Consider the following 25096-nt stretch of genomic DNA (forward strand, 5'->3'; position numbering starts at 1 on the left):
CCGCTACCATGGTGAAGAATATGACAATGACTTATATGTGATGGAAGGCCATTATAGTGACTTACCCATGTCATATAAGTTCTCAAAAAAACAGCCGAACAAAGTATTCAATATGAAGTGTTCGGCAGATGGGCTCTGAGCACCTAAAGAACAGTTGGACAAGTGACAGCCGAAATTTAAGAAATTTTCAGTAAGGTCCCGCCGGACTCCAACAATAGCTTCAGCCACCCAGGGCCGAACAATCTTCGCGATCAACTTTTCTCTCTCGTCCGAACTCGAAAATCTTCACGCTTCCCAACCCTCCAAACGTTAAATAATGAATCGGGGACACTAATCAAGTTCTTTAGCAGTGACATTCTTTCACCTCAGCCGATCGCCGAGGATCCATCGTACAGGACGGGGAGCCTGTCATCATCCGGAAAAAGGCACCCAATGCCGCGGCCAAGAATGATGAGAAAGCCGTCAGCGCTGCTCGCCGCGCCGGAGCTGAGACAGACACCTTCAAGAAAGCAACTGCCGGGACAAATAAAGCTGCCCCCAGACAACATTTCTCGTGAGTTTGTCTCTAAATTGTACTACGTATATATGAAATTCTTGTCTTTCATATTATAATTGACATTTCTTTCTTGATTGAGTTAAATAATATTTTCAAGAGATCATTTTAATTGTCAACAACAACAACAACAAAGCCTTTTCCCACTAAGTGGGGTCGGCTATATGAATCCTAGAACGCCATTGCGCTCATTTGTGTCATGTCCTCCGTTAGATCCAAGTACTCAAGTCTTTTCTTAGGGTCTCTTCCAAAGTTTTCCTAGGTCTTCCTCTACTCCTTCGGCCCCGAACCTCTGTCCCGTAGTCACATTTTCGAACCGGAGCGTCAGTAGGCCTTCTTTGCACATGTCCAAACCACCGGAACCGATTTTCTCTCATACTTCCTTCAATTTTGGCTACTCCTACTTTACCTCGGATATCCTAATTCCCAATCTTATCCTTTCTCGTGTGCCCATACATCCCACGAAGCATCCTCATCTCCGCTACACCCATTTTGTGTACGTTGATGCTTCACCGCCCAACATTCTGTGACATACAACATCGCTGGCCTTATTGCCGTCCTATAAAATTTTCCCTTGAGCTTCAGTGGCCTACGACGGTCACACAACACGCCGGATGCACTCTTACACTTCATCCATCCAACTTGTATTCTATGGTTGAGATCTCCATCTAATTCTCCGTTCTCTTGCAAGATAGATCCTAGGTAGCGAAAACGGTCACTTTTTGTGATCTTCGCTAGATTGCTCCGGTCATTAGTGTGGATAAGTATATAAATGGATAGAGATAGGAAAGCAAACACAAGATGTACGTGGTTCACCCAGATTGGCTACGTCCACGGAATAGAGGAGTTCTCATTAATTGTGAAGGGTTTACACAAGTACATAGGTTCAAGCTCTCCTTTAGTGAGTACAAGTGAATGATTTAGTACAAATGACATTAGGAAATATTGTGGGAGAATGATCTCGTAGCCATGAAACTTCTAAGTACCGGAGTGTGGTATCGTCTTGACTTGCCTTATCTGTCTCATAGGTAGATGTGGCATCTTCTCTGGAAGTACTCTTCCTCCATCCAGGGGTGGTATCTGTAACTGGTGGAAATGCACAAGGTAATGTATCAATTTCACTTGAAGCTTACTTGTAGTTTCATGCTTGGTCAAGCGAGATACAAACCATGTAGTAGGAGTCCCCCAAGTCGCCGAGCTGGGGGATCTGCTGAAAGAGGTGACAGACAAGGTAAGCAATCAGAGCTCCGGCTGATTGTTCACATTCTCCCTATCTTGCAGGCAGCATGAAGGATAAAGAGAAGAAAAATGAGGAGAGATGATATGGGATACTTTTGCTTTTGAAGAAGTAACTTTCCACAGGCTTATTCTTGAACTGGGCTGGAGGGTTTTCTGGTTTCCTCCAGAGTATAAGGCCGACTGAAGAATTTGAGGGTCAAAACAAGTCCATCAAATCTAGAGTACGTTCGACCCTGCTGATATGTGATACTTTTGCTTTTGATAGAGTAGTGGATGTATCGGCACGTGTGCTGTTACGCTTGTCTCCACATGCTTCCTTGTATCCTTCTCACTTGCCCTATCTGTTCCTCAGGCAGATGCGGTATCTTCCCTGGAAGCATAAGATGTTGAAGATGAGTACTCGAGAGCAATGCCAGGTAAGTAATCAGGTAAGGGGTTCCAGGCAGTCAGTTCCTGGCTGGAAGCTTGATTCCAAGTGTTGACTGATTGCTCTCTTTCTCCTTGTCTTGCAGGTAAGAACAAGGCCAAAGGAAAAGACAGGGAAAAAGCATGATATGGGATACTCTTGCTTTTAACCCTGATGATATGAGATATTCTTGCTCTAGTATAGCTTGTTTACAAAGGTATTATCGGGGGGAAAGAAAGCTGAATATTTCGAAAGGCTTTGTTGGGAGTGCCCTCTCAGATAAGAGAAAGGGTTGAGTATTTTTGCAGGTCTGCCTGTCCGTTAGGGATGGAAGTCGACATATATAGGAGTCTCCCTAGCATCAAGTAATAATGCTATTCCTTTACCCTGCTTGGTTATAGCACGGTAGTGGGAGCTGCCAGCTTCACATGTTTTAACTCTGTCAGAGCACTTTGAAAAAGTGGTTTGTGGTATCTGGAAAGCTGATGTTGCGTGTGAAGATTACAGACCTGTCGGGGGTCTGGCTCTCGAGATTCGGAGAACGATGCCTCTTCGATTTTTGAGAAAGCAATCCTGCTGGGGGTCTGGCTCTCGAGATTCGGAGAGCGGTGTCTCTTCGATTTTTGAGAAAGTAATCATGTTGGGAGTCTGGCTCTCGAGATTCGGAGGGCCGTGCCTCTTCGATTTTGGAGCAAGCAATCTTGTTGGGAGTGTTTTCTCGAATGTGAGTAAAGGTTGGGCATGTTTGCTAGTCTACCTTGCCACGAAGCACAGAGGTTGACACACAGGGACTTTCCAATTATCCAGCAGTGGTACTGTTCCTTTACCCTCTCTTCGATTTTGAGAAAGTAATCATGTTGGGAGTCTGGCTCTCGAGATTCGGAGGGCGGTGCCTCTTCGATTTTGGAGCAAGCAATCTTCTTGGGAGTGTTTTCTTGAATGTGAGTAAAGGTTGGGCATGTTTGCTAGTCTACCTTGCCACGAAGCACAAAGGTTGACACACAGGGACTTTCCAATTATCCAGCAGTGGTACTGTTCCTTTACCCTCTCTACGATTTTTGAGAAAGTAACCATGTTGGGAGTCTGGCTCTCGAGATTCGGAGGGCGGTGCCTCTTCGATTTTGGAGCAAGCAATCTTGTTAGGAGTGTTTTCTCGAATGTGAGTAAAGGTTGGGCATGTTTGCTAGTCTACCTTGCCACGAAGCACAGAGGTTGACACACCGGGACTTTCCAATTATCCAGCAGTGGTACTGTTCCTTTACCCTTGTGGGTAATAATATGGTAGCTAGACCTTCAAAATTTATGTGTCTAAACTTTGTTAGTGTTGTTTCTTTGCAATTCTTTTACCCTTCTTGGTCAGAGCGATGTAGTGGGAGCTGCAAGCTTCACGTGTCTCAACTTTGTCAGAGAACTTTGGCAAAGTTATCTGTGGTACCCATGAGCTACTGTTGCGTGTGGGAAGTGGGTGATTGAACAGTACGATTCATGTGCTTTCTACTTCACCAGAAATCTTCGACAGAATGCCCATAATTTCCGCAAAACTGAGTGTGCGTGTGACAGGTGCTGACAAGGCTGGAAAAGTAGGTGCCTCTTCGATTTCTGAAATCGGCCCTCGTGGTCTCTGAGCAGCCCAGCTTTTGAGAAAGCAAGCCTCTTCGATTTCTGAGATCGGCCTTTGTGGTCTTTGAGCAGCCCAGCTTTTGAGAAAGCAAACACCTCTTCGATTTCTGAGATCGACCCTCGTGGTCTCTGAGCAGCCCAGCTTTTGAGAAAGCAAACGCCTCTTCGATTTCTGAGCAGGCGCCTCTTCGATTTCTGAAGCTTCGTCGAGTGCAGATTTTTATAGGGGCTGACATTAAGTTCCAAAGCACACTTGAATATCCACCAGTAGAAGCTCCATTCTTGCACTTCTAAGATCTTGATTTGTCCGACCTCTTCTCTCTTCAACACCTTTGAAAATGTCTGGCCCTTCCGACCGTCGTTTTGACTTGAACCTTGTTGAAGAGGCAGCCCCGCCTTCTCCAGACAACATATGGCGCCCATCCTTCGTCTCCCCTACTGGTCCTCTTACCGTTGGGGATTCCGTGATGAAGAATGATATGACCGCTGCGGTAGTGGCCAGGAACCTTCTCACTCCCAAAGATAACAGACTACTTTCCAAACGGTCTGATGAGTTGTCTGTTAAGGATTCTCTGGCTCTCAGTGTTCAGTGTGCAGGTTCTGTGTCTAATATGGCCCAACGCCTATTTGCTCGAACCCGCCAAGTTGAATCATTGGCGGCTGAAGTGATGAGTCTCAAACAGGAGATTAGAGGGCTAAAGCATGAGAATAAACAGTTGCACCGGCTCGCACATGACTATGCTACAAACATGAAGATGAAGCTTGACCAGATGAAGGAATCTGATGGTCAGGTTTTACTTGATCATCAGAGATTTGTGGGTTTGTTCCAAAGGCATTTATTGCCTTCGTCTTCTGGGGCTGTACCGCGTAATGAAGCTCCAAATGATCAATCTCTGATGCCTCCTCCTTCTAGGGTTTTGTCCAGTACTGAGGCTCCGAATGATCCCCCTCCGGTGCCTTCTCTTTCTGGGGCTCTACCGACTGCTGAGACTTCTCCTAAGCAACCTTTATGAAGGCTCCCTCTTGTTTGTTTATTTTGACTCAAGTATTTGTAGGCGACGAATAATTGGTCATTGACAATATCGATGATTTTGAGTGGTGGATTGCCAAGGTGGATACGGCCTTCCTTTAGCCCACTACGTCTCTGATTCAAACCCTCGCTCCACCCTTGGCGTAACTTAAAAGTAGTAGTATCAAACAATTTTCATGACAAACCAATTTGATTAGTTCTAAACACTTGAAACACCGGCTCACAGTTTTGGATGGCGAATCTCGATCACTGAATGATGTCGTCCCCACATAAAATTTCTATTTTATCAATTGTTATAGACAACCATGTTTCTATCTCTGTCATCGCGCATTGGTAACGTGGCACACTGATACTTATATTTGGAGGCTCCCTAAACGGTTTCAGAATTCATATAACCTTGATTCACTCGTGTTTTTCGGTGAACAAAATTATTTTGCTTATGTAACTAGTAATACATAAGAAAAATTGTGATAGTTTGGGATTAGATTGAGTGAAACTATAAAATTTAATGATATTTATCCTTAAAAACAGAAAAGAGAAAAGAGAATTCGTTTCTTCTTAAAGGGTAAGTTTGATCATGGTCATGGAGAATCTGATCATGCAGTCAAGACTCTTAGTGGCCTCACCATTTGGCGAGAAAGTTTGGAAAGTAATGTGCCTCCTATGTTTGTTTGAGAATACCTTTTGCACTTTTAGTAATTTGTTTCAGAGAGCACAGAGCCCCCTCGATTCTCGCTGATATCATCTTTTAATTTAGCTGTTACTTGGCCGTAGTTCATTACTCATTAGGTACTTTCATGTGAAACCAAATTAATTTGAAACTTTTCCGTAAACACAAATTATTAAAGAAGAAATCTAAGACCACCCACAACCATAAAAACCAAATTAAGATAGATATCTTTGTCTTAATTTGGTTACTTTGGTATTAATTTCATATCCTTATTTGGATTTAAGCAGCATAAGAAATTCATGTATGTTATCTGTTTATTGTATGGATGGCATTTGTAATTAATTTTCACACACTATATATATATGTATGTATGTATATATGTGTGTGTGTGTTTTTGTTTGGCTGTGTATCTCTTCTTTCTCTTTGCTCTCAGAAAGAGAAGCTTTGGATTTGTGTTTTGTGTTTCTTAGTGTGGTAGAGAATGGAGCTTTCGGGAAATGGTGGAGCTTCAAGTGATGAAGCATCGAATTCCCGCAGAGGCAACAAAAAATATCATCGCCATACTAATGAGCAGATACAACGACTCGAAGAGTAAGAATCAACCTCCAATTATTTATCTTATTTTCCTCAACTCTATTATGTTCATGTGCTGAATGTGGATGAAGGACCAATACATGCATGATTGTTCCTTACAAAAAAATCTACATGGAAATTACTTTTTCTTTTATTGGTGAGTATCCAATTAGATCATTTTCCTTAATTGTTTTTCTTCTATATCTGCATACAAATGAGAATTTTCATCAGTTCCTCACCGAGGATTTGATTTCTGTGGGATGCGGTTTAGTATGGGTATCAAGTTTGTTGAATTGGATTGCTGTGCTCATATCATCTGATTTGTTTCTCCAACCAAAAAATAAGAAATACTTATGTCGATATCATCTTTTTCGTGAATTAAATTCTCACTTCGAAATCTGTTAATGAGAGATTTCTCTTTTCCAAGCGGTCATAAATTGGGTATAGATCCCAGATCAATGCTTGTTTGAAAGGTTCTTTTGAAAGTTATGACTTAGAGTTGCTTTTAATTTTTTAATTTTTCATACACAGACTAATCTTCAAGTAATTCTGTCTTTCTTTTACGGTTAACAGTTCTATCATCAATTGAATTTCAATGCATTTGATCGTAGATATTAAACCTTGGTCTCTATTTTTCTCCAATTTGAGGTTGTGTTTTTTCTTTCCACTTCTTAATCTGTCGCACTTGATCTTGAATGATAACGGGGTTCTTTTGGATGTAGACTTTTCAAGCACTGTGCCCACCCGGATGACAGCCAACGTCAACAGCTGGGCAGGGAATTGGGCCTTGAACCAAAACAAATCAAGTTCTGGTTTCAGAACAAAAGAACACAGACCAAGGTTTTCCATATTTCTCAGTAACTTACTTGGATGCTTAGCAATTTGTCCATTTGTTCTTGTATTTTATATTGCATCTATAACTTGCTTGGTATTTTTTAGGCTCAAAGTGAGAGAGCAGACAACACTATTCTTCGTCAAGATAATGAAAGGATTCAATGTGAAAACTATGCGATGAGAGAGGCCTTAAAGAATGTCAGTTGCCCAACCTGTGGTGGTCCACCGTTTGGAGAAGAAGAGCGGCAGATCAATCTGCAGAGCCTTCAGCTGGAGAATGCCTATTTGAAAGAAGAGGCAAGTATTTGGAACATAAATAAAATCTCATCCATAAATTCAATCACTCTCATAAAGATCTCTATTGTTAATTATTGTTCATTGTATTTATATGTGGATTCACTTTGATGATGTCTTCTTAAGGATATTTTTTGTGCAGCATGATAAGGTAGCCAGCCTTCTTTCCAAATATATTGGGAAACCACTATCACAAATTGAATCGCTTGCGTCTGTAGTTGGATCCACACTGGATTTATCACCAGGATGTTCGATCAACCAAGGGATTATTGGCAGTCCACCCCTTGATCTCAATCTTACTAGTCCTACATTTTCTTACCAATTACAAGAAATCCCTGAAATGGAAAAGACACTCATGGCAGACATTGCTGCCAGTGCCTTGGAAGAACTGGTCAAACTTTTTCAGATCGATGAGCCCTTATGGGTGAAATCCACAGCTTATGGACGATATTTCCTCAACCGTGGCAACTATGATAAGATATTTCCTAGAACCAATCAATTCAAAACCTCTAGTGCGCGTATCGAATCTTCAAAAGATTCAGGAGTAGTGACCATTAGTGCAGCAACCTTGGTTGACATGTTCTTAGACTCAGTTAGTTCTTTAACTCATTCTTTTCATTATTTTCCCAATATAAACTGACAAAGTAATATTACACTGCTGGAATGATAAACTAAGGTGAAGAGAAACGGTTTATTTTTGCAGAATAAATGGGAAGAACTCTTTCCCACAATCGTTACAAAAGCCAAGACAATTGAAGTACTTGAAAGTGGAATGATAGGAAATCGGAGTGGTTGCCTACTGCTGGTACATATTAAAGCCATTGCTTTGTTGAGTTAGTTAATTATTTTCCTATAGGTTGTCACCATCAGTTATACGTCAAATTGCTTTAATGCAGATGTATGAACAAATGCACATTCTCTCACCTTTGGTGCTGCCACGGGATTTCTACTTTCTTCGTTATTGTCAGCAGATTGAGCTAGGCACATGGGTCGTTGTTGATGTTTCCCACAAATTCCCCAAAGAGAGTTCTTCAAATCAATCACGATCTTGGCGGCTTCCTTCGGGTTGTTTGATCAAAGATATGACTAATGGATGCTCCAAGGTGAGTAGCTTCATCACTTTAGCATAAGCATTTATAATAAGATCTGCATGCTTACTGTTACTTAGAATACGCTTGTCAAGCCAATGGGAAAAAGGCAGGAGAATACCTCACGTTTCCAGTTTTCTTAGTTTAATACATTTTCTACAATCTTGCTCTTCTCATGCAGTAACATTTATAATTTCTCGTCAATTATCAATGTTGTTCTGGCTGTGTCAACATCACAATTAATTATTAATCGCAATCACTATCTTCGTGACAGTACATGCTCCATCGATACACTCTTATACAATATTCCAAATTTTATTTTTCATTTATTGTGTCATATTTATTGACTGCAATAATCGTAGGTAACTTGGATTGAGCATGTGGAGGTTGATGACAAGACACAAACTCATCGGCTCTACAGAGATCTTATATGTAGTAGTGTTGCATATGGAGCAGAGAGATGGATCATTACTCTTAAGAGGATGTGTGAGAGATTCGATTGCTTGATGGATGAAGTTGAATCTACTTGTGAATTTGGAGGAGGCAAGTCTTCCTTAATCCCCTGTTAGAAAATAATACATTGATATTTGCCAAAATGGAAAAGAAACTCTCGTTCCCTTTTCTGTTCGGATCATTTTGTAATGCTTTTGGATTTTGATGAGCCTATTGTCCATTGTTTAGTGGTAAGTTCGCCTGAAGGCAAGAGGAGTGTAATGAAGCTCTCTCAGAGAATGGTGAAGAACTTTTGTGGAATGCTGAGCATGGCAGGTAAACTTGACTTCCCTCAGTTGTCCGAGGTGAACAACAGTGGGGTTCGAGTCTCTGTTCGTAAGAGTGCAGAATCAGGACAGCCCCATGGCATGATCGTCAGTGTTGCTACTTCTCTTTGGCTTCCTCTACCCTCCGAAACTGTCTATAACTTCTTCAGAGATGAGAAAAATAGAGTTCAGGTTTCTCACTAACAAAAAGATCCTCCTCATATTGTTTATATCTTCATTTCCAAGTAATTAGAGTTTGAAATGTGATATGACTGATACCTTAATTTGATTTCTCTCCCAGTGGGATGTTCTGTCTAATGGAAATCCAGTGCATGAGATTGCAAACATTTCAACTGGAACGCATCCAGGAAACTGTATATCTGTCATTCGGGTAGTTTCATTTCCTTCTTCCATTTTTTCTTTCAGAATTATTTTATCCCGCAAATACGGGGAAACTAAAGTTGAACTCATGCTACTTTAAATGCTGGAAGGATGAGGAAAAGCTTTTCAGCCTATGTTTTTGGCTTTATAAACAGTTCAGTTTGATTTATCTCAATGGTTTCTGTGGAGTAGCCTTTCATCCCCACCGAGAATAACATGCTGATGCTTCAAGAGAGTTACACAGACCCTTTGGGATCCTTGTTCGTATATGCTCCAGTCGATGTACCAGCTCTTAACGTAGCAGTAAGCGGCGAGGACTCTTCCAACATACCTATCCTCCCATCGGGGTTTGTGATATCAGGCGATGGCCGTGCTGAAGTAACTGGGGATTCAGGCCATTCCACGGCAGGTGGTTCACTTCTCACAGTGGCTTTCCAGATATTGGTTTCCAGCCCGTCAACTTCAAAGCAGATGAACATGGAGTCAGTGGCAACTGTCAACACTCTCATCAGTTCCACCGTTCAAAAAATCAAAGTTGCTCTCAACTGCTCGAGCTTGGATTAAACTATTTGCGGTGGAATTGTAATTCTTATGATAAGAATAAAACTAGCCGTTGGAGAAGGTTGTGAAATTTATTTCTGAAACTGTTTTGAGACTCTGTTTGAATTTCGTTTTGAATAATTGGCTATATACAAGCTGCTATTGCTCAAGCTTGCAAATTGTTCCGTGGAGTAGGGACGAAAGTCGGCCTTAATGATTTGACGGTGCCGAGTGGATGGGCCGTCGCTCAACGGATAAAAGTTATTCTAGAGAGTGGTCATCTAATGCATATGGACCATAGGATATATAATCTTAACTACTTGAGCTACAAGCGCGTAACAATTGGATAGAGACAAGCTTGTTAACTTACTACCTTTTGTATCAAATTTTTTTTTATAAACATTTTAGGTAGATGAAGAATCAATTTTGACCGTAAAGGTTTAACATCTCTTATAAGAAACCAAAAATAATTTTTCTTATGTAGCTAGAACTTGGTGACACGTCCCGATCCCGTTATCCCCAAATATCAGGATAGATACGTGATGACCGACACTCGATGGTGACGAAGCCATTTTTAAAACATGCATACAAATAAAATGTGTAATTAGAAAGATAAACCACTGCAGAATCATGTTCAGAGCATACAATTACTCAAGAATAATGAGAAAGAATTATAATAAAAGGTATGAGTGAAGGAATGAGTCATACACTGAGGAGACTTGGAGATCTCTACCCAGAAGTATCCTGATGTCGGGATCTTGTGCCTCGAACCTAAATCCTAAAGGGGGCGCAAAAACAAAAAGGTGAGTGAACCATAATTTATAATAATATACTAATAATAAGAAAACCATTTTCTTTATGAATATACTAACCCCCTGTTTTGAAAACATATATATATATAATACTACATATAAGTTTTATGAAAACCCTAGCATGCCATGTAAAACATTCGTAAATCATGTATGTAAAACAATGCTCAGAAATAGTAATAGTCGTCCGAACGCAAATCCGTGAATCTCATAACTCAAATCAATAGTATACTCAGCTAGGGGTATCATAGTGGCCCGAAGGCATAACCATCACCAAAGGTGAAGCTGTACGACACTGGGTTACACCAGTGAAGAAAATCATGGTCCATCACTCGAAGGTGAAGCTGTAAGACTCTGGGTAACGCTATAGAAGAGACACCATCCTCGCTAGATCGAGCGGCTCTCGGGCAATGGAATACCTATGAGTGGACCCCTTCTTAACTTACATGTTTTTATAAAATATTAGCCTAGCATGCATACCATATTTCATGATTTGAGCATGTTTTACAATATGTTTTATGGAGAATTTATGATTTCTTTACATTGCTTTTACGGAATATTTATTATTTATCGAATATTATGTTTTACGAACAGTTATGAATTATTGGATTTGCTTATATGAATTTCTATGGATTTTGAATATGACTTATTTTACGGATTTACGAATATGAGATTCCATGGATTTACGGATATGACTTATTATGGATTTATGAGATGAGGCTTTGAGCTTTTGAGCTCAGATGATTTGGCATGAGTTTTCGAGATATGTTTTCGGTGCTTATCTAGTGGGTTATCATACAGCACATCCACACAACATGGGTATGTAGACGTCTATGGCCATAGGACACAGTTGAGGATGTTTATGTATATATCTCTTCTCTAGCGTAACCTAGAGTCGTACAACTTCACCTTCCGGTGATGGACCATGATTTCTTCACTGGCGTAACCTAGTGTTATACAACTTCACCTTCGGGTGATGGACATGTATTGCCTTCAGGCGATTATGATGATACCCCCAGCTTCACAAGCCCGGGGCTAGTGTCAGTGTGTGATGTTGTATATCTATTCTCTAGCGTAACCTAGAGTCGTATAGCTTCACCTTCGGATGATGGACCATGATTTCTTCATTGGCGTAACCCAGTATCGTACAGCTTCACCTTCGGGTGATGGACAGGTACTGCCTTCAGATGACTATGATACTCCTAGTTGAGTACATCATTGATGTGAATTACGGATGTTTTACGGATTTGCCTTCAGGCGACGATACTACCATTTCTGAAAATTGGTTTATACACACATGTTTTATGAACGTTTTTCATGGCATGCTAGGATTTTCATAAAACCTACTATGTAGTATTATATATGTGTTTTAAAAACAGGGGGTTAGTATGTTCTTAAAGAAATTAGTTTTCATATATTATTAGTAGTAATATAAACTATGGTCCACTCACCTTTTGTTTTTACGCCCCCTCAGGACATAGTGACGAGGAGTACGACCCGAGCATTGAGGTATTTCCCTACCAGTGATCCAATGTCCTTCCACTTGCGTATGGCTTCCTTTCATTAATAATTGTAACTTGATGCCTTACCTTTCTTTAGGACATCTGTTTAGTGATATGCTCTGGACATATTGCATCTTTTTACTTCGGATTTGTAATAGTTGGATTCTCTGTTTCGTTCATGTGTGATTTGCATCATTATCATTGTCACTTAGCATTTGCATCATCCGTACCATTTTTGTTTATTATTCGATGTTTGGATTATAGGTTCTCTTATATTCTTGCTTGTTCTCTATCCTTCTTGTTGGTTCGAATATTTAGGGTTTTCATCACTCTCGAGTGTCGGCCGGCACGTGCCATTCAGGTGTCATTTGGATATCTAGATTGGGGAGTGTCACTTGGAGTTATTTTTATTTTTGTTTATTATTATTAAGGGAGTGAGAGGACTGGAAGCTATTACAATAATTTAAGGGAGTAGGAGTTTCGAACCAGGACATATGGGTGAAAACTTAACATCCTATATACTAGAATACTTTACCACATGCAGAACTTGGAGCTATTAATTGGTAAATATTGAGATAATTTGGCTAAGTAAAACTTTCAAATGTAGTGATGTTTATCCATGCAAAAATAAATTGCATGTGTACCGATATCTAACTGGATAAGGTGTTGTGGTTCTACCTATGCGTCTCGACTTCAAAACTCCCCCTCTCATAAATTCATGTAACAATTTTCGAATCCTCTCTTTCCCTGAAAAATGTATAGATTAAAAAAAAAAAAATCCATTCAAAAATGAAAATGAAAAGAAAAGAAGAATTCATTTCTTTGTGAAATTTTTTTTGTTCATAATTAATGTTGTCTCAGAAGAATTCGAGCATGCATCAATGACTTTTAGCAGCTTTGCCAATTGGCAGGGAAGTAAGGAAAGTAATGTGAAAAACAAAATACATTTGGCATTTTGTTTGCTCCTTGGATTCTCGCTGACCTCATCATTTTCCGTTTCAGTTGTTCCTTTGTGTAGTTAATTACGAATTAAGTACTCTAATGTGAAACCAAAATAAATAAAAAAAAATTCGCACAAATTAATAAAGAAATTTAGGACCACTCAGAACCATAAAATGCAAATTAGCATATATATCTCTTTCTTGATTGGGTTTATTTAGTATTAATTTGGGGTCCTTATCTGACCTTAACATAAATTCATATACGCCACATAAATTCATCTAGTAGTTTTCCTCTTCTCTTATAAGTGAGAGGTTTTAGGTTCGATTTTTGCTAAAGACGAATTTAAACCACATTATGGCTAGCCCATTATTAGGCTAAACCTATCCTCTGCCCTTTAGTGTAGATATATCGTTTGTTAAAAAAAAAAACATAAATCCATATACATTTTTATTTAATTTGTATATTGTGAGGTCAAATCTTTTGCACTCATTTTGTGTGTGCCTTCTCTATGGTCTCTATCATTGGTTAACACATGTCCATAAACTTAACTTTCCTTATATTTGTTGTCATAAACTTAACACATGTCAATCAATAACAGATATCATAGAGATGTCACACACAAAAATGGTATAGAAGATTTGAACTCGTATATTGTATGGATGGATTATATGAATTAATTGTCATACTATATATGTGTGTGCGCGCTTGTGTCTGTGTTCGTGTATCTCTTCTGTGGTCTCAGAAAGAAAAAAAAAAAACATTTATTTTGTGTGGCTTTGTGGTTGCTTAGTGTAGAAGAGAATGGTGCTGCCCAGAAATCATCCAACTTCCGGTGATGGACATGAAGCATCGAGTTCCCGCAGGGAGAACAAGAAGTTTCAACGCCATACTTTTGAGCAGATACAACGACTCGAAGAGTAAGAATTAACTTCTAATTAATTTTATTTATATTTTTCTCAACTTTATTATGTTCATATATGTTCTAAATTCTTAAAGACCAAAACATGCATGATTAATTTTATTTATATTTTTTCTCAACTTCCGGTGATTGTTAAAAAAATGTAAACGGATATATATTTTTTCTTTTCATTCTCCATTGAGTATGAAATTAGATGATTTTCCTATAAAAAAAAAATCTACTTTATTTGCATATATACGGGATACTTTTTTGAATTTATATGGCATGTTGTTTAAATTCTAATCTCTATATGAAATTCGTTGAATTTGATTTATGAGCTCGTATCACCTGATATGATCTGATTCACCACAAAGTAAAAGAAATAACTGCACATGTGTGTGTGTGTGTATTTTTTTCCACTTTATCTTCGATGATAACGAGGTTCTTTGGGTGTAGATTTTTCAGGAATTGCACCCACCCCGATGACGACCAACGTGAACAACTCTGTAGGGAGTTGGGGCTTGACGCAAATCAAATCACGTTTTGGTTTCAAAACAAAAGAACACAGAACAAGGTTCTCCATTCGAACAAACTTTAAAAAATTTTATTTTTTTTCATCTCTTACTCTACACTGAATCTGTTAAGTTGAAATTTCTTTGCATGGTACTTTTCAGATACAAAATGAAAGAGCAGAAAACATTGCTCTTCATCAACTGAATGAAAGTATTCGTCGTGAAAACTGTTTAATGAGAGAAACCTTAAAGATTGTCGTTTGCCCAACTTGTGGTGGTGCATCGATTCCAGAAGAAGAGCGACAACTCAATATAAGACTTCGACAGGAGAATGTCTATTTGAAACAAGAGGTAAATATTTGGAACATAAACTGTTTCTATCTATACATTCTATCATACCTTTGATATAATTTTTTATTCACAACAATGATGTCTGATTGGCATATATATTTTTTTGGCAGCATGATAAAGTAGCCAGCAGCCTTCTTTCCAAGTATAAAGGGAAACCACTATCACATATTAAATCGTTGGCGCCAGTAGTTGGATCACAACAACAACAACAACAACAACAAAGCCTTTTCCCACTAAGTGGGGTCGGCTATATGAATCCTAGAACGCCATTGCGCTCGGTTTTGTGTCATGTCCTCCGTTAGATCCAAGTACTCTAAGTCTTTTCTTAGAGTCTCTTCCAAAGTTGTCCTAGGTCTTCCTCTACCCCTTCGGCCCTGAACCTCTGTCCCGTAGTCACATCTTCGAACCGGAGCGTCAGTCGGCCTTCTTTGCACATGTTCAAAATCACCGGAGCCGATTTTCTCTCATCTTTCCTACAATTTCGGCTACTCCTACTTTACCTCGGATATCCTCATTCCCAATCTTATCCTTTCTCGTGTGCCCACACATCCCACGAAGCATCCTCATCTCCGCTACACCCATTTTGTGTACGTGTTGATGCTTCACCACCCAACATTCTGTGCCATACAACATCGCTAGCCTTATTGCCGTCCTATAAAATTTTCCCTTGAGCTTCAGTGGCCTACGACGGTCACACAACACGCCGGATGTACTCTTTCCATCCAGCTCGTATTCTATGGTTGAGATCTCCATCTAATTCTCCGTTCTCTTGCAAGATAGATCCTAGGTAGCGAAAACGATCGCTTTTTGTGATCTTCGCTAGATTGCTCCGGTCATTAGTGTGGATAAGTATATAAATGGATAGAGATAGGAAAGCAAACACAAGATGTACGTGGTTCACCCAGATTGGCTACGTCCACGGAATAGAAGAGTTCTCATTAATTGTGAAGGGTTTACACAAGTACATAGGTTGAAGCTCTCATTTAGTGAGTACAAGTGAATGATTTAGTACAAATGACATTAGGAAATATTGTGGGAGAATGATCTCGTAATCACGAAACTTCTAAGTATCGGAGTGTGGTGTCGTCTTGACTTGCCTTATCTGTCTCATAGGTAGATGTGGCATCTTCTCTGGAAGTACTCTTCCTCCATCCAGGGGTGGTATCTTTAACTGGTGGAGATGCACAAGGTAATGTATCAATTTCACTTGAAGCTTACTTGTAGTTTCAGGCTTGGTCAAGCGCGATACAAACCATGTAGTAGGAGTCCCCCAAGTCGCCGAGCTAGGGGGTTTGCTGAAAGAGGTGACAGACAAGGTAAGCAATCAGAGCTCCGACTGATTGTTCACCTTCTCCCCATCTTGCAGCAGCATGAAGGATAAAGAGAAGAAAAATGAGAAGAGATGATATGAGATACTTTTGCTTTTGAAGAAGTAACTTTCCACAGGCTTATTCTTGAACTGAGCTGGAGGGTTTTCTGGTTTTCTCCAGAGTATAAGGCCGACTGAAGAATTTGAGGGTCAAAACAAGTCCATCAAATCTAGAGTACGTTCCACCCTGCTGATATGGGATACTTTTGCTTTTGACAGAGTAATGAATGTATCGGCACGTGTGCTGTTACGCTTGTCTCCACATGCTTCCTTGTATCCTTCGCACTTGCCCTATCTGTTCCTCAAGCAGATGCGGAATCTTCCCTGGAAACATAAGATGTTGAAGATGAGTACTCGAGAGCAATGCCAGGTAAGTAATCAGGTAAGGGGTTCCAGGCAGTCAGTTCCTGGCTGGAAGCTTGATTCCAAGTGCTGACTGATTGCTCTCTTTCTCCTTGTCTTGCAGGTAAAAACAAGGCCAAAAGAAAAGACAGGGAAAAAGCATGATATGGGATACTCTTGCTTTTAACCCTGATGATATGAGATATTCTTGCTCTAGTATAGCTTGTTTGCAGAGGTATTATCGGGGGGAAAGAAAGCTGAATATTTCGAAAAGCTTCGTTGGGAGTGCCCTCTCAGATATGATGAAGGGTTGAGCATTTTTGCAGGTCTGCCTGTCCGTTGGGGATGGAGGTCGACATATATAGGAGTCTCCCTAACAACAAGTAGTAATGCTATTCCTTTACCCTGCTTGGTCATAGCACGGTAGTGGGAGCTGCCAGTTTCACATGTTTTAACTCTGTCAGAGCACTTTGAAAAAGTGGTCTGTGGTATCTGGCTCTCGAGATTCGGAGAACGATGCCTCTTCGATTTTTGAGAAAGCAATCATGCTGGGGGTATGACTCTCGAGATTCGGAGAGCAGTGTCTCTTCGATTTTTGAGGAAGTAATCATGTTGGGAGTCTGGCTCTCGAGATTCGGAGGGCGGTGCCTCTTCGATTTTGGAGCAAGCAATCTTGTTGGGAGTGTTGTCTCGAATGTGAGTAAAGGTTGGGCATGTTTGCTAGTCTACCTTGCCACGAAGCACAAAGGTTGACACACAGGGACTTTCCAATTATCCAGCAATGGTACTGTTCCTTTACCCTCTCTTCGATTTTGAGAAAGTAGTCATGTTGGGAGTCTGGCTCTCGAGATTCGGAGGACGGTGCCTCTTCGATTTTGGAGCAAGCAATCTTATTGGGAGTGTTTTCTCGAATGTGAGTAAAGGTTGGGCATGTTTGCTAGTCTACCTTGCCACGAAGCACAGAGGTTGACACACAGGGACTTTCCAATTATCCAGCAGTGGTACTGTTCCTTTACAGTTGTGGGTAATAATATGGTAGCTAGACCTTCAAAATTTATGTGTCTAAACTTTTGTTAGTGCTGTTTCTTTGCTATTCTTTTACCTTTCTTGGTCAGAGCGATGTAGTGGGAGCTGCAAGCTTCACGTGCTCAACTTTGGCAGAGAACTTTGGCAAAGTGATTTGTGGTACCCATGAGCTATTGTTGCGTGTGGGAAGTGGGTGATTGAACAGTAAGATTCATGTGCTTTCTACTTCACCAGAAGTCTTCGACAGAATACCCATAATTTCTGCAAAGCTGAGTGTGCGTGTGACAGGTGCTGACAAGGCTAGAAAAGTAGGTGCCTCTTCGATTTCTGAGATCGGCCCTCGTGGTCTCTGAGCAGCCCAGCTTTTGAGAAAGCGAGCGCCTCTTCGATTGATTCGGAGAACGATGCCTCATCGATTTTTGAAAAAGCAATCATGCTGGGGGTCTGGCTCTCGAGATTCGGGGAGCAGTGTCTCTTCGATTTTTGAGAAAGTAATCATGTTGGGAGTTTGGCTCTCGAGATTCGGAAGGCGGTACTTCTTCGATTTTGGAGCAAGCAATCTTGTTGGGAGTGTTTTCTCGAATGTGAGTAAAGGTTGGGCATGTTTGCTAGTCTACCTTGCCACGAAGCACAGAGGTTGACACACAGGGACTTTCCAATTATCCAGCAATGGTACTGTTCCTTTACCCTCTCTTCGATTTTTAAGAAAGTAGTCATGTTGGGAGTCTGGCTCTCGAGATTCGGAGGACGGTGCCTCTTCGATTTTGGAGCAAGCAATCTTATTGGGAGTGTTTTCTCGAATGTGAGTAAAGGTTGGGCATGTTTGCTAGTCTACCTTGCCACGAAGCACATAGGTTGACACACATGGACTTTCCAATTATCCAGCAGTGGTACTGTTCCTTTACCCTTGTGGGTAATAATATGGTAGTTAGACCTTCAAAATTTATGGGTCTAAACTTTGTTAGTGCTGTTTCTTTGCTATTCTTTTACCCTTCTTGGTCAGAGCGATGTAGTGGGAGCTGCAACCTTCACGTGCTCAACTTTGGCAGAGAACTTTGGCAAAGTTATCTGTGGTACCCATGAGCTATTGTTGCGTGTGGGAAGTGGGTGATTGAACAGTAAGATTCATATGTTTTCTACTTCCCCAGAAGTCTTTGACAGAATGCCCATAATTTCCGCAAAACTGAGTGTGCGTGTGACAGGTGCTGACAAGGCTGGAAAAGGCTGGAAAAGTAGGTGCCTCTTCGATTTCTGATATCGGCCCTCGTGGTCTCTGGGGAGCCCAGCTTTTGAGAAAGCGAGCGCCTCTTCGATTTTTGAGATCGGCCTTCGTGGTCTTTGAGCAGCCCAACTTTTGAGAAAGCAAACGCCTCTTCGATTTCTGAGATCAACCCTCGTGATCTCTAAGCAGCCCAGCTTTTGAGAAAGCAAACGCCTCTTCGATTTCTGAGCAGGCGCCTCTTCGATTTCTGAAGCTTCGTCGAGTGCAGATTTTTATAGGGGCTGGCATTAAGTTCCAAAGCACACTTGAATCTCCACCAGTAGAAGCTTCATTCTTGCACTTCTAAGATCTTGATTTGTCCGACCTCTTCTCTTTTCAACACCTTTGAAAATGTCTGGCCCCTCCGACCGTCGTTTTGACTTGAACCTTGTTGAAGAGGCAGCCCCGCCTTCTCCAGACAACATATGGCGCCCATCCTTCGTCTCCCCTACTGGTCCTCTTACCGTTGGGGATTCCGTGATGAAGAATGATATGACCGCTGCGGTGGTGGCCAGGAACCTTCTCACTCCCAAAGATAACAGACTACTTTCCAAACGGTCTGATGAGTTAGCTGTTAAGGATTCGCTGGCTCTCAGTGTTCAGTGTGCAGGTTCTGTGTCTAATATGGCCCAACGCCTATTTGCTCGAACCCGCCAAGTTGAATCATTGGCGGCTGAAGTGATGAGTCTCAAACAGGAGATTAGAGGGCTCAAGCATGAGAATAAACAGTTGCACCGGCTTGCACATGACTATGCTACAAACATGAAGAGGAAGCTTGACCAGATGAAGGAAACTGATGGTCAGGTTTTACTTGATCATCAGAGATTTGTGGGTTTGTTCCAAAGGCATTTATTGCCTTCGTCTTCTGGGGCTGTACCGCGTAATGAAGCTCCAAATGATCAACCTCTGATGCCTCCTCCTTCTAGGGTTCTGTCCAGTACTGAGGCTCCAAATGATCCCCCTCCGGTGCCTTCTCTTTCTGGGGCTCTACCGACTGCTGAGACTTCTCCTAAGCAACCTTTGTGAAGGCTCCCTCTTGTGTGCTTATTTTGACTCATGTATATGTACATATTTGTAGCTTATCGGGGATATCAATAAATAAGCTTTCCTTCATTTCAACGTATTGTGTTAAATACACCAAAGCCTTCTTCGCTAAGTTCTTTGAATTTTCTTTTGTTAAAGCTTGTATGTTGAAGCTTTCTGAGTGGAGCATGTAGGTTGGGGTAGTGTTCCCTTAATTTCCCGAGTGAGGAAAACTTCTCGGTTGGAGACTTGGAAAATCCAAGTCACTGAGTGGGATCGGCTATATGAATCTTAGAACGCCATTGTGCTCGATCCTGTGTCATGTCCTTCGTTAGATCCAAGTACTCTAAGTCTTTTCTTAGAGTCTCTTCCAAAGTTTTCCTAGGTCTTCCTCTACCCCTTCGGCCCTGAACCTCTGTCCCATAGTCGCATCTTCTAATCGGAACGTCAGTAGGCCTTCTTTGCACATGTCCAAACCACCGTAACCGATTTTCTCTCATTTTTCCTTCAATTTCGGCTACTCCTACTTTACCCCGGATATCCTCATTCCTAATCTTATCCTTTCTCGTGTGCCCACACATCCAACGAAGCATCCTCATCTCCGCTACACCCATTTTGTGTACGTGTTGATGTTTCACCGCCCAACATTCTGTGCCATACAGCATCGCCGGCCTTATTGCCGTCCTATAAAATTTTCCCTTGAGCTTCAGTGGCATACGGCGGTCACACAACACGCCGGATGCACTCTTCCACTTCATCCATCCAGCTTGTATTCTATGGTTGAGATCTCCATCTAATTCTCCGTTCTTTTGCAAGATAGATCCTAGGTAACGAAAATGGTCGCTCTTTGGTATTTCTTGATCTCCGATCCCCACCCCTAACTCGTTTTGGCCTCCATTTGCACTGAACTTGCACTCCATATATTCTGTCTTTGATCGGCTTAGGCGAAGACCTTTAGATTCCAACACTTCTCTCCAAAGGTTAAGCTTTGCATTTACCCCTTCCTGAGTTTCATCTATCAACACTATATCGTCTGCGAAAAGCATACACCAAGGAATATCATCTTGAATATGTCGTGTTAACTCATCCATTACCAACGCAAAAAGGTAAGGACTTAAGGATGAGCCTTGATGTAATCCTACAGTTATGGGAAAGCTTTCGGTTTGTCCTTCATGAGTTCTTACGGCAGTCTTTGCTCCTTCATACATATCCTTTATAGCTTGGATATATGCTACTCGTACTCCTTTCTTCTCTAAAATCCTCCAAAGAATGTCTCTTGGGACCCTATCATACGCTTTTTCCAAATCTATAAAGACCATGTGTAAATCCTTTTTCCCATCTCTATATCTTTCCATCAATCTTCGTAAGAGATAGATTGCCTCCATGGTTGAGCGTCCTGGCATGAACCCGAATTGGTTGTCCGAAACCCGTGTCTCTTGCCTCAATCTATGCTCAATGACTCTCTCCCAGAGCTTCATTGTATGACTCATTAGCTTAATACCCCTATAGTTCATGCAATTTTGTACGTCGCCCTTATTCTTGTAGATAGGCACCAAAGTGCTCATTCGCCACTCATTTGGCATCTTCTTCGTTTTCAAAATCCTATTGAAAAGGTCAGTGAGCCATGTTATACCTGTCTCTCCCAAAAGTTTCCACACTTCGATTGGTATATCGTCTGGGCCTATTGCTTTTTTATGCTTCATCTTCTTCAAAGCTACAACCACTTCTTCCTTCCGGATTCGACGATAAAAAGAGTAGTTTCTACACTCTTCTGAGTTACTCAACTCCCCTAAAGAAACAAGAGTGATCATCTTCTTCAAAGCAATAGGCGCCAGTAGTTGGATCGTCGCAAAATTTATCACCAGGATGTTCCTTGAACCATGTGATCGTCAGAAGTCCACCTCTTAGGCTCAATCTCACCAATACCGCAATAGCTTACCAATTAAACGAAAATGTTCAGATGGAAAAGGCACTCATGAAAGACATTGCAGCCAGTGCCATGGAAGAACTGATCAAGCTTTTCCAAATCGACAAGCCTGTGTGGATGAAATCCCCAACTGATGGCAGATATCTTCTCAACCGGGACAACTATGATAAGATGTTCCCAAAAGCCAATCACTTCAGAAACTCTTGTGCTCGTGTCGAGTCTTCGAAGGATTCAGGAGTAGTGCACATTAGTGCAGCATACTTGGTTGACATGTTTTTAGATTTCGTTAGTTCTATAACTCGTACTTTTTATTATTTCCTATATACTGACATACAAAATTTAAAATGCTGCAAAGATTAAAGAAGTTTAAGAAAAACCTGCTTCGTTTTGCAGAATAAATGGGAAGACGTCTTTCCTACAATCATAACAAAAGCAAGGACAATTGAAGTTCTCGAAAGTGGAATGATAGGAAATCGGAGTGGTTGCTTGCAGTTGGTACATAAAAAGCAATTGTTTGGTTAAGTATACTAATTATTTACCTATATCTTTTCACAATTATTCATACATTTCAAATTTTTTGATGCAGATGTATGAAGAAATGCACATTCTCTCACCTTTGGTACTGCCGCGGGATTTCTACTTTCTTCGCCATTGTCAGCAAATTGAGCTAGGAACTTGGGTCATCACTGATGTCTCCTATAACTTCGCAAAAGGAAGTTTTGCGAGACAGCCTCGATCTTGGAGGCTACCTTCTGGATGCATGATAGAAGACATGCATAACGGATACTCCAAGGTTTGCTTCATCTAATCTTCAACCATATAAATTGGTCCATATGATAAATTAGAGCAGAGATATGCTTGCAATCTAATGGGGAAAAGCCAGGAGAATACCTGGAGCTATATATACTTTAGCATCAATTATCAATGGTTACTTAGAATACATATCAACATCACAAGTAGATAGTACACGATTATTATTTTCATGGCATTACATTCTTCATCAAAAAGCATTCATGTACAATATTTCTGGTTTGGTTTTAGTTGGTAGAATCGTTTTTAAGTATTGAGTTGGAAAATTATAGATTACTTGGATTGAGCATATGGCGGTTGACGACAAGACACAAACTCATTGGCTCTATAGAGATCTAATTTGTAGAAGTGTTGCATATGGAGCTGAGAGATGGATTGTTACTCTTCAAAAGATGTGTGAGAGATTCCATTGTTTAATGAACGGTTGTGTGTTTGGAGGAGGTAAGTTTTCATCAATCACCTCCTATGTTTTCCAAAACAAGAAAGTAATAATACAAAGATGGCAAGAGGAGCCTAATTTTGAGTTTTGATGAACATGTTTTCCATTTTTTAGTGGTTACTTTGCCTGAAGGCAAGAGAAGCTTAATGAAGCTTTCCCAGAGGATGGTAAAGAACTTTTGTGGAATGTTGAGCATGGCGGGAAATCTTGACCCCCCCCAATTATCAGAAGTTGACAATACTGGGATTCAAGTCTCTGTTCATACAAGCACAGAAATAGGACAACCGCATGGCACGATCGTCAGTGTTGCTACTTCTTTCTGGCTTCCTTTGTCGACGCAAATGATCTTTAACTTCTTCAAAGATGAGAAAACAAGAGTTCAGGTTTATATATATCTTGATTTATCAGTAATATTAAAGGTTGAAATATGACCTTACAAGTAGTAATGCCCTATTTGATTTTTCTCAGTGGGATGTTCTCTCTAATGGAAATCCAGTGCATGAGATTGCCTACATTTCAACAGGAACTCATCCTGAAAATCGTATATCCATCATTCGGGTAATTTTCTTTCCTTCTTCAACTTTTACTTGCACAAATCTTTTTTGACAAGAAAAGTCCAGAAACAAGAGTTGAACTATTGCTAGTTTGAAGTTTGAGGAAAACATATCAGTCTTATGGTGTTCATTTTAACTAAGTTAAGTTTAATGCCTCATAAACAGTTTAGGTTAATTGTTTGGAATGGTTTGTATTGAGCAGCCTTTCACCCCGACGGAGGACAACATGTTGATTCTTCAAGAGTGCTACATAGACCCTCTTGGATCCTTTATCATATATGCTCCGGTTGACATGCAAATTCTCAATGTAGCAGTAAGTGGTGAAGACTCTTCTAACATGTCCATACTCCCATCGGGGTTTATGATATCCAGCGATGGTCGTCCTGAGATGGGTGGTGCATGTGGTTCACTTCTTACAGTGGCTTTCCACATATTGGTTTCCAGCCCCACGACTTCAAAGCAGATGAACAAGGAGTTAGTGGCAACTGTCAATACTCTAATCAGTTCCAACGTTGAAAAAATAAAAGTTGCCCTCAACTGTTCTGGCTTGGATTAACATGCCAAGACCAAAACTAGTGTCATAAGACTAAGAAATTTATTTCTGTGACTGTTTTAAGACTCGTTTTGAAAGTTCATTTGGATCATCCGGTATTTTTATGGGGAAAGATTTGTTATTCATCCAAAATTTGTTCATTTTGTTTATATTTTCTTAAGGTTGCTATTTTTTATTTATTTTGCTACTGTAAAACTAGGAAGTTTTTCATTGTTAACATTGCGTTTCATCTCGGGCTGGTTGGGCGTGTTGGATGGTCAACCCAACCCTAACCCAACTTTCACAATTCAAGTTTGGGTTAGGTTCAAATTCATGTGGTTTTAGTCGGAGTGAGTTTTAATTAGGTTCGGGTTTATTAGAGTTTATGGTTTAGGGTTGGTGCACTGCACATTAGCATACACTTTGACAAGGCCTTGTTGGAACTATAAACTCATGTAAGACACAATATTAAGACAAAGCAATAATGGTCACGAGATGAATGAAACTATGTAAGCTATGTATAAATTTGAGGGTAGGATAATTCTTTTAACTACTTGAGCTACAAACCCATATAATCGCTAATTATGGTTTTTTGAGGGATCAATCATCAGCGTTACGGCCTCGCTAGAATTCTCAGAGAAAAGTATATCCAAAGTACATAAAACAAAGCAAACAAATAAGAAATCGCAATCAATAGGACTTTTCCCATTTGCTTGACAAGCATATACTCAACACTACTTAACATGTAGATCTAGTTATATGGTTGAAGAGACGAACTTACCTTCGAGTAACCGTCATGCATGTGTTCAATCA

At 40.6% G+C, this 25096-nt stretch overlaps 3 protein-coding genes and 1 long non-coding RNA gene across 7 annotated transcripts in view; 3 read left to right on the plus strand and 1 right to left on the minus strand.

Annotated features, from left to right (window-relative positions):
• The first annotated feature begins 125 nt into the window (after positions 1–125).
• LOC126581891 (homeobox-leucine zipper protein HDG11-like) lies at positions 126–10156 on the plus strand. Of its 2 annotated transcripts, none has more exons than XM_050245820.1 (11): positions 126–553; positions 5989–6109; positions 6814–6931; positions 7031–7222; positions 7362–7811; positions 7923–8024; positions 8116–8322; positions 8670–8850; positions 8989–9257; positions 9367–9456; positions 9639–10156. In XM_050245820.1, exons 2-11 carry the CDS (start codon positions 6000–6002, stop codon positions 10008–10010), a joined length of 2091 nt encoding a protein of 696 aa, XP_050101777.1. In that variant the 5' UTR covers positions 126–553; positions 5989–5999; the 3' UTR covers positions 10011–10156. The 2 variants fall into 2 exon arrangements, with proteins under 2 accessions (XP_050101777.1, XP_050101778.1); XM_050245821.1 differs by having other exon boundaries at positions 8670–8835.
• Positions 560–20078, plus strand: LOC126581896 (uncharacterized). 3 transcript variants are annotated; one of them, XM_050245828.1, is made up of 3 exons: positions 560–1657; positions 1835–2932; positions 18550–20078. In XM_050245828.1, the coding sequence occupies exon 3, from the start codon at positions 19350–19352 to the stop codon at positions 20022–20024; it is 675 nt and encodes a 224-aa protein (XP_050101785.1). In that variant the 5' UTR covers positions 560–1657; positions 1835–2932; positions 18550–19349; the 3' UTR covers positions 20025–20078. The 3 variants fall into 3 exon arrangements, with proteins under 3 accessions (XP_050101785.1, XP_050101787.1, XP_050101786.1); XM_050245830.1 differs by lacking the exons at positions 560–1657; positions 1835–2932 and adding an exon at positions 3376–3409 and having other exon boundaries at positions 18592–20078; XM_050245829.1 differs by lacking the exons at positions 560–1657; positions 1835–2932 and adding an exon at positions 18324–18373 and having other exon boundaries at positions 18592–20039.
• On the plus strand, positions 13939–24436 carry LOC126581892 (homeobox-leucine zipper protein HDG11-like). The gene is made up of 11 exons (XM_050245822.1): positions 13939–14156; positions 14594–14711; positions 14812–15000; positions 15111–15179; positions 21850–22233; positions 22342–22443; positions 22535–22741; positions 23031–23199; positions 23312–23580; positions 23666–23755; positions 23954–24436. Exons 1-11 carry the CDS (start codon positions 14041–14043, stop codon positions 24305–24307), a joined length of 2067 nt encoding a protein of 688 aa, XP_050101779.1. The 5' UTR covers positions 13939–14040; the 3' UTR covers positions 24308–24436.
• LOC126581898 (uncharacterized) overlaps positions 15890–25096 on the minus strand; it is a 33733-nt gene continuing 24526 nt past the window's right edge. Inside the window, exons 2-3 of the long non-coding RNA XR_007609192.1 lie at positions 18274–18572; positions 15890–17576 (exon numbers count right to left, since the gene is read on the minus strand). This is a non-coding gene — a long non-coding RNA (uncharacterized LOC126581898). The remainder of the gene's footprint in view (positions 17577–18273; positions 18573–25096) is intronic.

This window comes from Malus sylvestris, chromosome 9, assembly GCF_916048215.2.
Source record: "Malus sylvestris chromosome 9, drMalSylv7.2, whole genome shotgun sequence".
In the NCBI taxonomy this organism is placed as follows: domain Eukaryota; kingdom Viridiplantae; phylum Streptophyta; class Magnoliopsida; order Rosales; family Rosaceae; genus Malus; species Malus sylvestris.

Coding starts and splice junctions, on each gene's coding strand:
- LOC126581891 (XM_050245820.1), top strand. CDS start 6,000: ATGGAGCTTTCGGGAAATGGTGGAGCTTCAAGTGATGAAGCATCGAAT. Junction 6,110..6,813: donor CAGATACAACGACTCGAAGA/GTAAGAATCAAC, acceptor TTTTGGATGTAG/ACTTTTCAAGCACTGTGCCC. Junction 8,851..8,988: donor TACTTGTGAATTTGGAGGAG/GCAAGTCTTCCT, acceptor TCCATTGTTTAG/TGGTAAGTTCGCCTGAAGGC.
- LOC126581892 (XM_050245822.1), top strand. CDS start 14,041: ATGGTGCTGCCCAGAAATCATCCAACTTCCGGTGATGGACATGAAGCA. Junction 15,180..21,849: donor TATCACATATTAAATCGTTG/GCGCCAGTAGTT, acceptor TCAAAGCAATAG/GCGCCAGTAGTTGGATCGTC. Junction 23,200..23,311: donor CGGTTGTGTGTTTGGAGGAG/GTAAGTTTTCAT, acceptor TCCATTTTTTAG/TGGTTACTTTGCCTGAAGGC.
- LOC126581896 (XM_050245828.1), top strand. CDS start 19,350: ATGTCTGGCCCCTCCGACCGTCGTTTTGACTTGAACCTTGTTGAAGAG.